Source organism: Littorina saxatilis, linkage group LG12 (genome assembly GCF_037325665.1).
Source record: "Littorina saxatilis isolate snail1 linkage group LG12, US_GU_Lsax_2.0, whole genome shotgun sequence".
Classification (NCBI taxonomy): domain Eukaryota; kingdom Metazoa; phylum Mollusca; class Gastropoda; order Littorinimorpha; family Littorinidae; genus Littorina; species Littorina saxatilis.
Window position 1 is genome coordinate 72378303 of NC_090256.1, and position 16146 is coordinate 72394448.

Sequence of the window (16146 nt, forward strand, 5' to 3'; positions counted from 1 at the left end):
ACCACTGGTTACTTCCGCTTTCAGGCCTGGCAGAAGAATCAAAAATGCAAAAATATGAGAAGCTTGAAAAAATCGGCGAAGGTAGAGTATTAATGAATTTTATAACTTCACCTGCATTACAAATGATTTGTAAATTGGCACGTGTTTGTGTTTGCACAAATCAGCTATTTTTTTAAGCTATTGACATGTTTCTGATTACATTATCTCTCACCAATCTGGGGTCGACTTTTTTTATGAAACATTTTAATTTATTTATTTGTGTGTGTATTATTTTTGTTGTTTTTGTTAAATGATAGTCTTGTGTGTGATCTTTAACAATCCGGGCCTCACAAAAGCGTGTAAACTTGCCCAGGCCGAAAAGAAACCTAGTAAACACAAGAAATTAGAGAGCTACATTAATCATACAAGATCATACGTGTACACACTTGCACTTGCTTAGTGTACATTGTCCACAATCGACTGCAGCAGAAGTTCCAGTCTTTCATAGAATATATCACAGACACTCTGGGACCTTTTCCTCTTGTGACTTCCAGGACTGAATACCAAGGATTTATGGCCACAAGTTTTATTATTTATACGTTTTAGGATTGTGATAGAAGTGCAATGCATTGGTTACATCTCTTACCAGCAACTCATGTGCGCGAGAGTGTGTGAGTGTGAGTGTGTGAGTGGGAGCGTGTGTATGTGTGTGTGTGTGTGTAGTATGGATGTTGGTGGACCTGCCTGTCTGGAGTACTTTGGGTGTTCTTACTTCGTATGTTTTATTGTTGTTTGTTTTTATTTTTATGGTTGTTGTCAAATGTTGTTTGGTTGTTTTAAGAGCAGATGAACCACACCTTTCCATCCATTGTTTAATTGTATGGACAATAAATGATCTTATGTCTTATGTCTTACAATTACATCTAAAAGGAAGGGGGTGGGGGGGTGAGGAAGGGATTCATGGAGGAGAGGACAAGAGAGTGGAGATGTTAGTAAGTATTGTTAGAGAGTGGAAATAGAAGAGAGGTAAGAAAGACTATTAACAGCTATTGTGTTTTCAGCGTAGCAATAGGGTCCGATATTTAGACGAGACAAGTATAATGCCGACGAGTCGAAGACGAGTCGCATTATACTTGTTCGAGTCTAAATATCGGACCCTATTGCTACGCTGAAAATACAATAGCGATTATATAGCTGTTATGACCTTGATTTGTTGTTCCAAACTTACAAAATGACAGTTTTTGCGTCGATGCGTTGATCTCAGGTTTTGATAGCAGACGCCGTTTCTTATGCGCATTAGTTTTGCGCAGGCGCCACACTGACTTGGGGAAAAAAACTCGATTTGACAACACAGCTGTTAAACAGCTTTTTATTAGTTAATTCGTATACAACAAAAAGAAGTTTCAGTTTTTTTAATTTTGAACAAGACTACTTATGAAGAAGACCAAAACACAACATCAACGGAAAACTAGAAACAACTGAAGAACTAGGATGCAACAAGGGGAGGAGAAGAGAACAGCTAATCCGTACAATGCGAGCAGACGGCAGCGAAGTTTTCAGTTTGGGTGAATGGCATTTATACTTGTCCAGGGATCGCGTTTACGCACGATTTTTGCGTATTTGACGCATTTTAAAAGTCGCTGACGCGTTTTTTTCGCCGCGCCGCGTAAGCCATACGCAAAAATATTGTAACTTTTTCTTGTCTTCACGCAGCGCTTTTGCTCTGACTTAATAATCACCCGATCCTGAAACTGACTATAGGGCTCGAGAAGTGACGACACACATGAAATCTGCGCGTCAAAACTAAAGTCCGTTTCTTTTTGCATCGAAGTATCGCAAACGAACGTAACGAGGGTATTACCAGATAATGTCTTGTCGGATAATGAAACAGACATTAGCTGCTCTCCCATCTCGCGCTTCCAAAAGGCGGAAAGTGTGTCTAGTCGTATTAGAGCGGGAAACAAACTCGCAAGGCCCGAAGGTTGGAGACAGCAGGGGTGTTATTCGACAGGCGTGCGCGGAGTTCGACAGGAAAACTCGCCTTATTTAGGTAAGGAGTGTCTTTAAGTCTTTCGTGCATGTTTTGTTTGTGTCTGTACGTGTTTTCGTAGTACGCAAAAATATTGGTCCGTGACGCGTTTTTTTCGTTTCGTTGCGTATGACTTACGCGTTTTTTAAAAAGCTAGCGCGATCCCTGTTGTCTCGTCATGAAGCGAATTTTTCAACCTCAGTTATAAACGACTACATGAATGTTAGTGCCATGGGTTGTACATCAATACTTCAGAGGGGAAGTGGGGTATTTAGTGTGGAGTTACGAGATAAGAAAAGCCGAATGCGAAAGTTTGTCAGTCGGCAACTGTGAGCTCACACAGGCACACAAAAACGGCTGTTCCGTTTTACTCCCCTGTTTGTACTACATCTTTCGACTTTAAGCATTTTGTGGTGTTTAGGGACAGAAAATAATTGGTTTAGTCCTGTTTCATCGGGAAGTTAGCAGAAAAGGGTATGCTATCGACATTTGTAAAGCTGAAAAACATTCCCGAGAAGAATTTCAAGTTGTCAGTGTATGCTAGCTGTTGTCGATTGAAACATCGTGTGGTACAGATGGGTAAACCGGAACCATGCGTCTTTGTTATTGCCAATATGCTTTTGGATATTGGCAAAAATGGCCGACTTCCGTAGCATTATGCTTTGATGATCGGAAGAGACCATCCAATCACAGCCCCCGAATTCCCCCACGTGTCCATCAGAATAGCTATATAGTTAGATGAATCATTTTAATGATCAAAATGTCATGGTTAGTGCTACAGTGAAATGCGTGATCTTTCTATTGATCCTTGATCAGTTCACAGCAGCCGGAAGAGCAAAGAAAAGTGAGATTCTCTACTCCTCTTCTTCTTCATGAGCTTTTAACTGAAAAAGATACCTGTATAATCTTATTCTTGCATTGTATTGTCATTTGCAGGTACCTATGGCACTGTGTTCAAAGCCAAGAACCGAGAAACCCATGAGATTGTGGCATTGAAACGAGTTCGTCTGGATGACGATGATGAGGTTATTTTCCTGTATTTTGTTGTTGTCTTTATTAATTATTACTAGCATTCTGTACTAGTATGTATGTACGTAAGTAGAAAGAGAGAGCTGGAAAACTAAAACGTTTGTTACGTACTAAATGTACAGTTCTGATCAAATCCAAATCAAACTATAGGTTTGCTCATATTTCATTAACAGTTATCATGTTTTTAGCATTGCGATAGGGTCTGATATTTTGATAAGAACAAGTATAAAAAAAATAAAACGCTGAATCAAAGTTAGAAAACACGATAGAGTTTATATTGTTATAGACCTTTTCGGTATCTGAGCAGCTCTCGCGAGACACGCTCTTTGTTATGCTTTGAACATCGCGAGAACTTCGAACCTTGGCTTGTGCAGCTCGCGTGAGATCGCTGTACCGCATGCTTTGCTATGCTCTGAATTTTGCGAGAGATTACGAGAGCTTGGAATACCGATAGGGTCTATTCCTGTTTGATATTGTTATACTTTTACTTTTAGGTGCACTAGCTGTCAGTATATAGCATTTTCAACTTTAAGCTTAATAAGTGTTGCCGCAAGTCCATCATAACATTGGCATTTTCCTCTCTTTAGGAGTATAGATCTTGTCTACATGTAATTCAGTATGTCACTGACTGCTTCTTTTTCTGCTTTGTGTTATACAGGGTGTGCCAAGTTCTGCGTTGAGAGAGATCTGTCTTCTCAAGGAGCTGAAACACAGAAATATTGTGAGGTATACATGTACTTTCTGCAGTATGAAATCATAAATAGCATGAAGAACAGCTTCTTACTCTTCATGACTATTAGTTACAACATAGAGAAGAAGTATCCTAGCCTGAGACAGCTAATAATCATATAATGAATGAAGAGTACATGTGCTTTACAATATATATATGTTCTGTGACTTTGGTGTATGAATTACTTTGTTTGCTTTTATATGTTGTACATTTATTTTTTTAGCATCTATGTTTTTCTGTCTGAAATAAAGTGACCACATGTCATGGGGTCACATAATTTGAATCTGTAGCTCCGTCTGTCAGCTCGACTATGATTTGGTTACATATACAGTAGACTTGGTTACATATACAGTAGACTTGGTTACATATACAGTAGACTTGGTTACATATACAGTAGATTTGGTTACATATACAGTAGATTTGGTTACATATACAGTAGATTTGGTTACATATACAGTAGACTCGGTTACATATACAGTAGACTCGGTTACATTTACAGTAGACTTGGTTACATATACAGTAGACTTGGTTACATATACAGTAGACTTGGTTACATATACAGTAGACTTGGTTACATATACAGTAGACTTGGTTACATATACAGTAGACTTGGTTACATATACAGTAGACTTGGTTACATATACAGTAGACTTGGTTACATATATACAGTAGACTTGGTTACATATACAGTAGACTTGGTTACATATACAGTAGACTTGGTTACATATACAGTAGACTTGGTTACATATATACAGTAGACTTGGTTACATATATACAGTAGACTTGGTTACATATACAGTAGACTTGGTTACATTTACAGTAGACTCGGTTACATATACAGTAGACTTGGTTACATATACAGTAGACTTGGTTACATATATACAGTAGACTTGGTTACATATACAGTAGATTTGGTTACATATACAGTAGACTTGGTTACATATACAGTAGACTTGGTTACATATACAGTAGACTTGGTTACATATACAGTAGATTTGGTTACATATACAGTAGACTTGGTTACATATACAGTAGACTTGGTTACATATACAGTAGACTTGGTTACATATACAGTAGACTTGGTTACATATACAGTAGATTTGGTTATATACAGTAGACTTGGTTACATATACAGTAGATTTGGTTACATATACAGTAGACTTGGTTATATACAGTAGACTCGGTTACATTTACAGTAGACTCGGTTACATATACAGTAGACTTGGTTACATATACAGTAGACTTGGTTACATATATATATATACAGTAGACTTGGTTACATATACAGTAGATTTGGTTACATATACAGTAGACTTGGTTACATATACAGTAGACTTGGTTACATATATACAGTAGACTTGGTCACACATATACAGTAGACTTGGTTACATATACAGTAGATTTGGTTACATATACAGTAGACTTGGTTACATATACAGTAGACTTGGTTACATATGCAGTAGACTTGGTTACATATACAGTAGATTTGGTTACATATACAGTAGACTTGGTTACATATACAGTAGACTTGGTTACATATACAGTAGATTTGGTTACATATACAGTAGACTTGTGGAGGTCTTAAAGGGGACTCAACTGTATCAAGTTGGAGTGACGTGTACAGCTAGCGTTATTCACAACATTATTTGCTCATGTTATTCTTTAATTTAGTACACGAGGACATAAGAATTGTGGACTGGGTGGCCGAGTGGTAACGCACTTGCGCTCGGAAGCAAGAGGTTGCGAGTTCGACCCTGGGTCAGGGCGTTAGCAATTTTCTCCCCCCCTTTCCTAACCTAGGTGGTGGGTTCAAGTGCTAGTCTTTCGGATGAGATGAAAAACCGAGGTCCCTTCGTGTACACTACATTGGGGTGTGCACGTTAAAGATCCCACGATTGACAAAAGGGTCTTTCCTGGCAAAATTGTATAGGCATAGATAAAAAATGCCAACCAAAATACCCGTGTGACTTGGAATAATAGGCCGTGAAAAGTAGGATATGGCATATGCGCCGAAATGGCTGCGATCTGCTGGTCGATGTGAATGCGTGATGTATTGTGTAAAAAATTCCATCTCACACGGCATAAATAGATCCCTGCGCCTTGAGTCCGAGTCTGGAGATACGCGCGCGATATAAAACTTCATATAATAAAAGAACAGGTTAATTTGGATACTGTTTACAATTTTTTTTAAATAATTATGCATGTATATTGTCAGCTTCGGTGCTGGAGGTTTAAACATTTTGCTGTTACAGATTGCATGATGTGCTGCATAGTGACCGGAAGCTGACCCTGGTCTTTGAGTACTGCGACCAGGACCTCAAGAAATACTTTGACACATGTAATGGAGAGATTGACCCTGACACAGTCAAGGTCAGTATCCCTCCTTCAGATGGCCGCATACACATGTAAACATGCTACACAACAGTCAATATTTTCCTTGTTTTTATAAGGGCAGTAAAATCTTGAGTCTGTACTTAGTCTTGATCAATATGTTTGATCAGGGAATATATGGAAATGCGTTAGAAAAAAGGATATGCACACATTCACACTATTTACTCGCAAATACACACCTTGTTTTCCCTGGCAAATATAGTTTCATGCATGTATCACTATCAGTATGTAAGACTGTGTAAGGATGTTGCTAGCATTTCAGTTTCCAGCACATTTAAGGAAATGGACATAAATGTTTCAACTATTTTCAAAAGTTTTAGGCAGTCCTTGGCATTAATAATCATGTTTCTCACACAGTGAAAAAGTTTGGCATAAGTTTAGGTGATGATTGCTGATGAGAAATGACATAACCTGCTCTGCTTCTCAACCAATATTTGGTTTGTTTAATTAAGAGATTGTCGTGAATTAAACTGATATTTTTATCTTGCTTTTCAGTCTTTCCTATATCAGCTGTTGAGAGGGCTGTCGTTCTGCCACACAAACAACGTCTTACACAGAGATCTCAAGCCCCAGAACCTCCTCATCAATAAAGTAAACCTTTTTTCTTCATTTTATATTTATTTATGTATTGTTTATTATTGTTTCATCTGATTACTTGAATACAAAAATTAATTACTGAAAAACAAAATGTTAAATTTACTAATCAATAACCTAAAATTCTTGTTTTTTGATTCTGAATTTTGGAATGTTAGCAGTCTACCTGTTTTGGGATTTCTGATTGCTTGTGCGTTTGCCCCTTTATTTCTGATTGCTTGTGCGTTTGCCCCTTTATTTCTTGTGCGTTTGCCCCTTTATTTCTGATTGCTTGTGCGTTTGCCCCTTTATTTCTTGTGCGTTTGCCCCTTTATTTCTTGTGCGTTTGCCCCTTTATTTCTTGTGCGTTTGCCCCTTTATTTCTTGTGCGTTTGCCCCTTTATTTCTGATTGCTTGTGCGTTTGCCCCTTTATTTCTTGTGCGTTTGCCCCTTTATTTCTGATTGCTTGTGCGTTTGCCCCTTTATTTCTGATTGCTTGTGCGTTTGCCCCTTTATTTCTGATTGCTTGTGCGTTTGCTCCTTTATTTTGATTGCTTGTGCGTTTGCCCCTTGATTTCTGATTGCTTGTGCGTTTGCCCCTTTATTTCTGATTGCTTGTGCGTTTGCCCCTTGATTTCTGATTGCTTGTGCGTTTGCCCCTTTATTTCTGATTGCTTGTGCATTTGCTCCTTTATTTCTGATTGCTTGTGCGTTTGCCCCTTTATTTCTGATTGCTTGTGCGTTTGCCCCTTTATTTCTTGTGCGTTTGCCCCTTTATTTCTTGTGCGTTTGCCCCTTTATTTCTTGTGCGTTTGCCCCTTTATTTCTGATTGCTTGTGCATTTGCCCCTTGATTTCTTAAGTTTACTCAAATTAAAGTCAGACCGAATACTGTTAGAAAATGGGTGGTTTTTTTAATGCTTTTGTTTTGTTACTGCTGTGTATTGTAGTATTTTCTTACCACAGTGTTTCTTTTTCCAGAATGGGGAGTTGAAACTGGCTGACTTTGGGCTGGCCAGAGCATTTGGTATTCCTGTCCGCTTCTACTCTGCTGAGGTATAGTTAGTGTTTTTATGCTCTACTTCTCTTTACAAACATTTGCATTCAACATTTTACTATTGTATTACATTTCTTCTTTCAAGTGAATGTCAGTTACAGTTCTTCAAACTTCTTTCAGAAACTGAATAGCTAACTGTGAGTCAGTCCAAAATTGAACAACTTATCAATATGAATTGATCAGATTATTTCACTAACAAACTGCCAAACTGTCATATCTTATGACAGATAAACTGATATATTGATGGTAACAGTGGTAAAAAAATATGTACAAAAAAAAGATAAATTTGCATGAGATAAGTTTGCATTGCAGCAATTTGCGTAGTATTGATAAGCATGCTTATGTTCATTCATAGAGTTTGTTGATCATTTGTTTTTTATGTAACTGTCATAATTGCTTTCAACTCTGTATGTGAAGGTGGTGACACTGTGGTACAGACCTCCAGATGTTCTCTTTGGGGCAAAGATGTATTCCACATCCATTGACATGTGGTCAGCTGGATGCATTTTTGCTGGTGAGTCTTGGTGATTTTTGGCTCACGTAAGTGTAGTCTATGCGATGGTAAACTTTGTCTGTCTGTGCATGTGTATGTGTGTAGGTACGTATGTGTGTGATAGAAACTTTAACATTTCAAAAACACCGAAATACTCATTTCTTCTGGTTATTTTTCAAGCACCATCTTCAAAGTATTGAAGCAATGATCAAGATTTTGTCGGCATGTGTGTAGTTAAAGTGTGTACCCCCCAAAAAAACCGGGTGGGTTTTTTGAGGGGGTACAAGCATGTGACTGGTTTGTGTACACATGTGTGGTATGTAGACCAGGACAGGGGTCAAGATCAGGTCTGGTCGCGTGAAGGATTGTGGTATAGATTCACCTTTCAGTTCTCACCTCGATTCGGGGAAGACGATTTCACATTGTTCGGTTTCTTAGCTCCAGAAAAATAGGTAAAGAAGATACCAAAGGGAGATTTCCTACAGTTTGATCTGCACAGCGTTTTTACAATGTCTGCCCGAGGAAGAGCTGTCGAAAGTGCAGTGTCGATCTGGCAGTCGTGTCCCCGGTAAGTACAGACAGATCTAGTGTCTCCCACTCTTACAACGTGTCACCTACTGATAATCCGTTTATTTTTTTAATTTCTTTTTATTTCAGCAGACACGGATGTCAAACACAGTGCTAGGCAGTCACCTCCAGTGAAATGAGTTGATCTAAAGTGCCTGTAATGTTTGGATGTCTTTGTTCTTGGTTCGATTTATGTGAATTTCAAGACTTGCAGTAGAGTCTCAAGTTAAATCTGCCCGTATAAAACTGTCCACCATTTACTTGAACATGCAGATAATAAAGAAACGAAATGGATCTGTTCTCAAAGTCAAAATTATTACGATTTTGCCTCAGTTTCAAAACATGCTCTGTCATGGTTCTGTCTGTAAATTTGGTACCTTGCAGCAACTTCCTTGAATTTGAAAGACAGTTTTTGAATGCTAGATCTGCCTAGATCTGTATCGTGTTTCATTCCAGACTCCTCTCTTTGATTGTACTGTTCGCTGTTTACGCACTATCATGATTCGCTTATGTCAGTAACGTTTGGTAAACTTACCTTGCAACAGCTTCCTTGCCTTTGTTGGCATTTTTTTTAAGGCAGCACAACGTAAGATTTTGTACAGCAGGTAGAATGCGAGTTTTGAGACAACAACAGTCGTCCAAAGAAAGCTTACTGTGGAATGTTGTTGTACATAATGGTACATGTGATTCTGTATTTTTCATTTTTTTGATAAATGTCTTTGATGACGTCATATCCGGCTTTTCGTGAAAGTTGAGGCGGCACTGTCACGCCCTCATTTTTCAACCAAATTGGTTGAAATTTTGGTCAAGTAATCTTCGACGAAGCCCGGACTTCAGTATTGCATTTCAGCTTGGTGGCTTAAAAATTAATTAATGACTTTGGTCATTAAAAATCTGAAAATTGTAAAAAAATATTGTTTTTATAAAACGATCCAAATTTACGTTCATCTTATTCTCCATCATTTGCTGATTCCAAAAACATATAAATATGTTATATTTGGATTAACAACAAGCTCTGAAAATTAAATATATAAAAATTATTATCAAAAAGTTTTTTTCGAAATCAATTTAAAAACACTTTCATCTTATTGAATATTCCTTGTCGGTTCCTGATTCCAAAAACATATAGATATGATATGTTTGGATTAAAAACACGCTCAGAAATTTAAAACGAAGAGAGCAACAGAAAAACGTGCTATCCTTCTCAGCGCAACGAATACCCCGCTCTTCTTGTCAATTCCACTGGCACTGCCTTTGCCACGGGCGGTGGAGTGACGATGCTACGAGTATACGGTCTTGCTGCGTTGCGTTGCGTTCAGTTTCATTCTGTGAGTTCGACAGCTACTTGACTAAATGTTGTATTTTCGCCTTACGCGACTTGTTTTTCCTCTGTTGGTTTCTTCCTCCTGAGTTGATCGTTATCACTCAAACAAGACCATCAGAGAGTACCTCAGTTGCTCCACAAAATGGACTGTGATTAGTGTGTTGGCTGTGTTGACCGTCAGAATTATTTTAAGAACCTGTCTGCGGCAGTCAGTTGACATGTTTCGCATAATATTGTAGGGTTCCCATGCTGCATAGGTAAAGTGGGTAACCCGACTATTCAGTATCAAAACACTGTTTATATTTGTGTAGGTTGTAGTCATCACAACTAATCGCATTTTGCCTTCAGAAAGGAGGATAAGCTACAACAAGATTGACACGGAGCTGGTTGCCAGCAGGACAACACGTCACTTGAAAATATCATAGACTTCGGAGTGCGAGGACCAGGGAAAATAACCTCATGTGAACCTGTCTGAGTGTGACCATCGTGACGCCCATATCTTTAACTCTCAGTCGTATGACAATTCCAAGAATATATTATCTTGATACGCAAGCTCTAGAGTAGGTTATTGATTGTAGATAAGTTTTGCCATGATAATTATGCTGATGCAGTTTAAACATGTGTCTGTGTGTGCGTGCGTGTTTGTGCGGTCTTGTATGTGTGTGTGTGTGTGTGTGTGTGTGTGTGTGTGCGTGTGTGTGTGTGCGTGTGTGTGTGTGATGATTGCACAAGATCTCCTTCAGGGACAAATGCACCAAGAACAAATGCACAATCATTTTATCTGATTGCCTTTTTTGAAATTATACATGGAGTTGATATGATGCGTTAGTTTTAACTGTGTGTGTGTGTGTGTGTGTGTGCGCGTGCTTGTGACGGAGTGAGTGAGTTTGTGTTACTGTTTGTCGATTTCTTACGTGAGCCTTGAAGGCTTCGCCTCTTGTTACTTTTTTTTATTATTATGACCTTGCTTGGAGAAGGTGTGTTGTTGTTGTTGTTGTTGTTGTTGTTGTTGTTGTTGTTGTTGTTGTTGTTGTTGTTGTTGTTTTGGTGAGGGTCTCATTGTTCTTTAAAAATGTAGTGTGTGTCCCTTTGTCTGAATTATCTACATCATTTTGACCTTCCCCCTCTGTTTTCCTCTCCACCCACCCCCTCTCGCTCTCTCGCTCTCTCTCTCTCTCTCTCTCTCTCTCTCTCTCTCTCTCTCTCTCTCACTCTCTCTCACTCTCTCTCTCTCTCTCTCTCTCTCTCGCTCTCTCTCTCTCTCTCTCTCTCTCTCTCTCTCGCGCTCTATCTCTCTCTCTCTCTCTCTCTCTCTCTCTCTCTCTCTCTCTCTCTCTCTCTCTCACTCACTCACTCACTCACTCACTCACTCACTCTCACTCACTCACTCTCTCACTCTCACTCACTCTCACTCACTTGCTCACTAAATCACTCACTCATGCATGTATGCATACACACACACACACACACACACACACTGATAAGTTTCTGGCATTAACTAAAGTTACTCATGCAAAATCCTCTGCTTTCAGAGCTGGCCAATGCAGGGCGTCCTCTCTTCCCAGGCAATGATGATGACGACCAGCTAAAAAGAATATTCAAGTATCCTTCAAAACAAATAAGCTGATTCCCAATTTTACCTGAAACATGGTACATTTGCAACAGTACTACAAGTGACGTTGTTCTCTTATTGGTATACATGTACTTGTATGTACACACACACACACACACACACACACACACACACTGCAGAAAGGAGCAACAAAGCAACCACACACACACACGCACACAAAGCAACCACACTAACATACACACGCACAAACACACACACACTAACACACACACACTAACACACACACTGCAGATACGTGTAACAAAGCAGGCAACTTTTAACATTAACGAGAGCAAGGTTATGTTATTGTCCCTTGACCGTATGAAGACTGCTGGGCACACCCACAGAAGAACAATGGCCAGGCATGACACAGCTTCCAAACTACAGGGTGGGTGACAGGCTAGTGCTGTGTAGATGATCTCTGGCTGGCTGGCTGGCTGGCTGGCTGTCTATTCATTTGCAGGGCTCCCAACAGACTCTCCTGCTAGAGGGTCCTGGGACCCCCAATTTTAGAGCTTGGAGGGTAATTTTTTTCTTCCAGAGGGCATATTCCTGTCCTGGATAGGATCTATCTAACACTCATGTTGGTGTAATTCTGACTTTCGGAAGTTCTCTGAGCCTTTTAAAAAGACATGATGGTCATATCGGTTAGATTTACTCTGTATTGAATTTGTGTCAGCACATGTGGCCGAACATTTTCTGAAAACATTACCAAAACGGACCCCTTCCATGGGTTTCTTGTATGTTTTTTTTGCCTCCAGGGCATATAGGACATAAGGACGCACAGTTTAGGGAGCCTCAAGCTTTTCTGATTTCAATACATGTACTTGCATCTGTCCGATTCTCATTTGAAAAATCCTAAAGACAATCAATGAATTTTTAAATACATGTACATGCATATGCCCTTACTTTATTTTTTCTGTGTGGAGACAAGATCACTAGCCAAAGTCAGTACAGGGAAGTGTGTGTTGTGTTTCAGATATTCCCCATGTATCACGTATCCACCACGTGGCAGCAGGTGGTCCCTAAACTCAACAGCAAAGGCCGAGATTTGCTGCAGGTTAGTTGCTGCTTTTATTTCTTGTCTGCTTTTATTTCTTATCTGATGCTGATGCTGGTCATTCTGATCCCATATCAGTATCATACTATAATCACACCATTAACAGCTGTCAGTATCATACTATAATCACACCATTAACAGCTGTCCACAATTACTAGAATTTTAAGCTTCTTTATGTGGTTTGTTTATGAGTGTCGTGCTGTGCTGTTTGCATGTGTACTTTGTGTGTGTGTGTGTGTGTGTGTCCTTCCACCATCTCTCTCTCTCTCTCTCTCTCTCTCTCTCTCTCTCTCTCTCTCTCTCTCTCTCTCTCTCTCTCTCTCTCTCTCTCTCTCTCTCTCTCTCTCTCTCTCTCTCTCTCTCAAACACACATTTCTCTCCCCCTCCTTTTTCCATCTCTCTCACTATCTCATCTCTCTCTCTCTCACTCACACAAACACTCATCTCCTCCTCCCCCCCTCCCATCATAGGCGTATTAAATTTAATCCAATCTGTTGTATGTTTCAGAGTTTGCTGGTGTGCAACCCTGCAGACAGACTGTCAGCGGACGAAGCATTGCAGCATCCCTACTTTGCTGACCTTCCTTCCAGCGCCAGACAACTCTGAACGCTCGGGTTCTTGTCACACGGCCAGCTTTGCTGACCTTCCTTCCAGCGCCAGACAACTCTGAACGCTCGGGTTCTTGTCACACGGCCAGCTTTGCTGACCTTCCATCCAGCGCCAGACAACTCTGAACGCTCGGGTTCTTGTCACACGGCCAGCTTTGCTGACCTTCCTTCCAGCGCCAGACAACTCTGAACGCTCGGGTTCTTGTCACACGGCCAGCTTTGCTGACCTTCCTTCCAGCGCCAGACAACTCTGAACGCTCGGGTTCTTGTCACACGGCCAGCTTTGCTGACCTTCCTTCCAGCGCCAGACAACTCTGAACGCTCGGGTTCTTGTCACACGGCCAGCTTTGCTGACCTTCCTTCCAGCGCCAGACAACTCTGAACGCTCGGGTTTTTGTCACACGGCAAGCTTTGCTGACCTTCCTTCCAGCGCCAGACAACTCTGAACGCTCGGGTTCTTGTCACACGGCCAGCTTTGCTAAAACTCTGCCACACACTGCAGAGGCAAAAACCAGGGTTCAGACAGATTTCTCACTAAAGTTATGTCATTGTTGTACAGTTATGTCATTGTTGTACAGTTATGTCATTGTTGTACAGTTATGTCATTGTTGTACAGATACCTCTGTGTTGTTTTTTCTGTACGATGTATGTTTAGCTAGTCATAAGTCCAGCCACACATGCCCATTTTAGGTGCTGTGACAAACTTTGCATCAAAAATATTGTTTACTTTCACATTTTTGGCTCCACATGGGAGTGGAAGGAAATGGAGAGATCTGTTCTTTTCTTGTTTTGTTTATCAGTTTAACCATTCTCTCTCCCCCTCTCTCTCTGCTTTGATTTGATTTGATCTCTCTCTCTCTCTCTCTCTCTCTCTCTCTCTCTCTCTCTCTCTCTCTCTCTCTCTCTCTCTCTTTTTAATTTTTATTTTGAACTATAACAGATTTAAAAATCACAACACCGACTCCACGTATTGACCTTTTCAAATCAAACCTTCTTTATTCAGGTGCGGTCCTATGGAACTCACTGCCTATTTTTCTTAAACATAAAACAAACACATACAGCTTCAAACAAAATTATATGTCACACATAATGCAACTAAACATGTGCAGAATGGTTCATCAATTCATTTAAAATGTATATGCAGGTTAAACAAAATTATAATAATATTCAGATTTAGATTAAGTTATGTTAAAAATTGACACTTTTTATCATTGACAATTGTACTGAAAATGCACAATGACAATTTATTCTTAAATTTTGTATCTGTATATACAGTTCTAATATATTAAGTTTGATGTGATAGTTCTTTGATTATATTGTTTTCTGTTCTTGTTGACCCTATATTAGGGCGAGGGCTGGATGTAAAAAAGCAATATTCTTGCTTATCTATTACCCTGGATAATACAGATTTTGTCTTGTCTTGTCTTGTCTCTCTCTCTCTCTCTCTCTCTCTCTCTCTCTCTCTCTCTCTCTCTCTCTCTCTCTCTCTCTCTCTCTCTCTCTCTCTCTCTCTCTCTCTCTCTCTCTCTCTCTCTCTTTCCTTCACCCCTGGCGGCCACCAGCCCTATTTTTGTATAGGGCAGGAAGGTACTATATCTGTATCTGTTTTCAGTGTGAGAAGGCTTAGCAGTGTTGATCCTTTCTCACACAGTACATGAACATTGTATGGAGGTCAGCTTAGCTTCTTATTCCAGTGGTGGTTGTGTATTGTTGTGGTGAAGGTTTGCATCCTTAGCGGATTATGACTTTATTCAGTTATTCTGCAGAAAAGACAAATGCTGGAGAAAAACTGTTCTTTTCTGCAGCATTTCTGCATAATGTCATCTTTTGCCGAAGCAGCGTTTTTTTCTGCAGCAAAACATTTTACTGCAGTAAAATTGAAATCAAGAATGCTGCAGTAAAACGGTGCTGTTGTTTTACTGCAGAAAACCTGTTTACATTTTTTCTGCAGCATTTTGTACTGGCTCTTGGCGGATTATGACATTATTCAGTTGTTCTGGAGACAAACCGAAATGCTGGAGAAAAACTGACTTTTCTGCAGCATTTCTGCATAATGTCATCTTTCGCCGAAGCAACGTTTTTTACTGCAGTAAAACAGTTTTTCTGAAGCATAATGTTTACTTGGTTTTCTGCAGCATTATTGCGATTAACTTTTTCTTCAGAATAGTCTGTGACAGTTTTTCTGGAGAAAAACGAACGACCTTGTAAAGTAGCGTTTGTATTCGTCGCCCCCTGGGATAGTATAATAGTTTGTTCCGCCGTGTACTAATCAGAAGGCGTGTAGCATAAGGGCATTATATTAATTTGAAACTTAAAACTTCCGGAGGAAAGGAAGTCGGACAGACAAAATACATTCGTGTCACGCACAGCTATTGGTAATTCTGGATGAGTCCATCTCTCGACAGAGGGGGGCTCGCGTGGTCCAACATTATAATGAGCCAGTACAAAATGCTGCAGAAAAAGTGTAAACAGGTTTTCTGCAGTAAAACAACAGCACCGTTTTACTGCAGCATTCTTGATTTCAATTTTACTGCAGTAAAATGTTTTGCTCCAGAAAAACCCGTTGCTTCGGCGAAAGATGACATTATGCAGAAATGCTGCAGAAAAGACAGTTTTTCTCCAGCATTTCTGTTTTTCTGCAGAATAACTGAATAATGCCAAAATGCTGAAGAAAAAGTGTAAACAGTTTTTCTC

The 16146-nt window shown here is 39.7% G+C and overlaps 1 protein-coding gene across 1 annotated transcript; it reads left to right on the forward strand.

Annotated features, from left to right (window-relative positions):
* Positions 1-16: 16 nt before the first annotated feature.
* On the forward strand, positions 17-16090 carry LOC138982729 (cyclin-dependent kinase 5). Its single transcript, XM_070356060.1, has 11 exons — positions 17-81; positions 2945-3033; positions 3696-3763; positions 6020-6137; positions 6654-6749; positions 7713-7787; positions 8206-8302; positions 11705-11774; positions 12112-12172; positions 12764-12844; positions 13352-16090. Exons 1-11 carry the CDS (start codon positions 45-47, stop codon positions 13448-13450), a joined length of 891 nt encoding a protein of 296 aa, XP_070212161.1. The 5' UTR covers positions 17-44; the 3' UTR covers positions 13451-16090.
* The last annotated feature ends 56 nt before the right edge of the window (positions 16091-16146 follow it).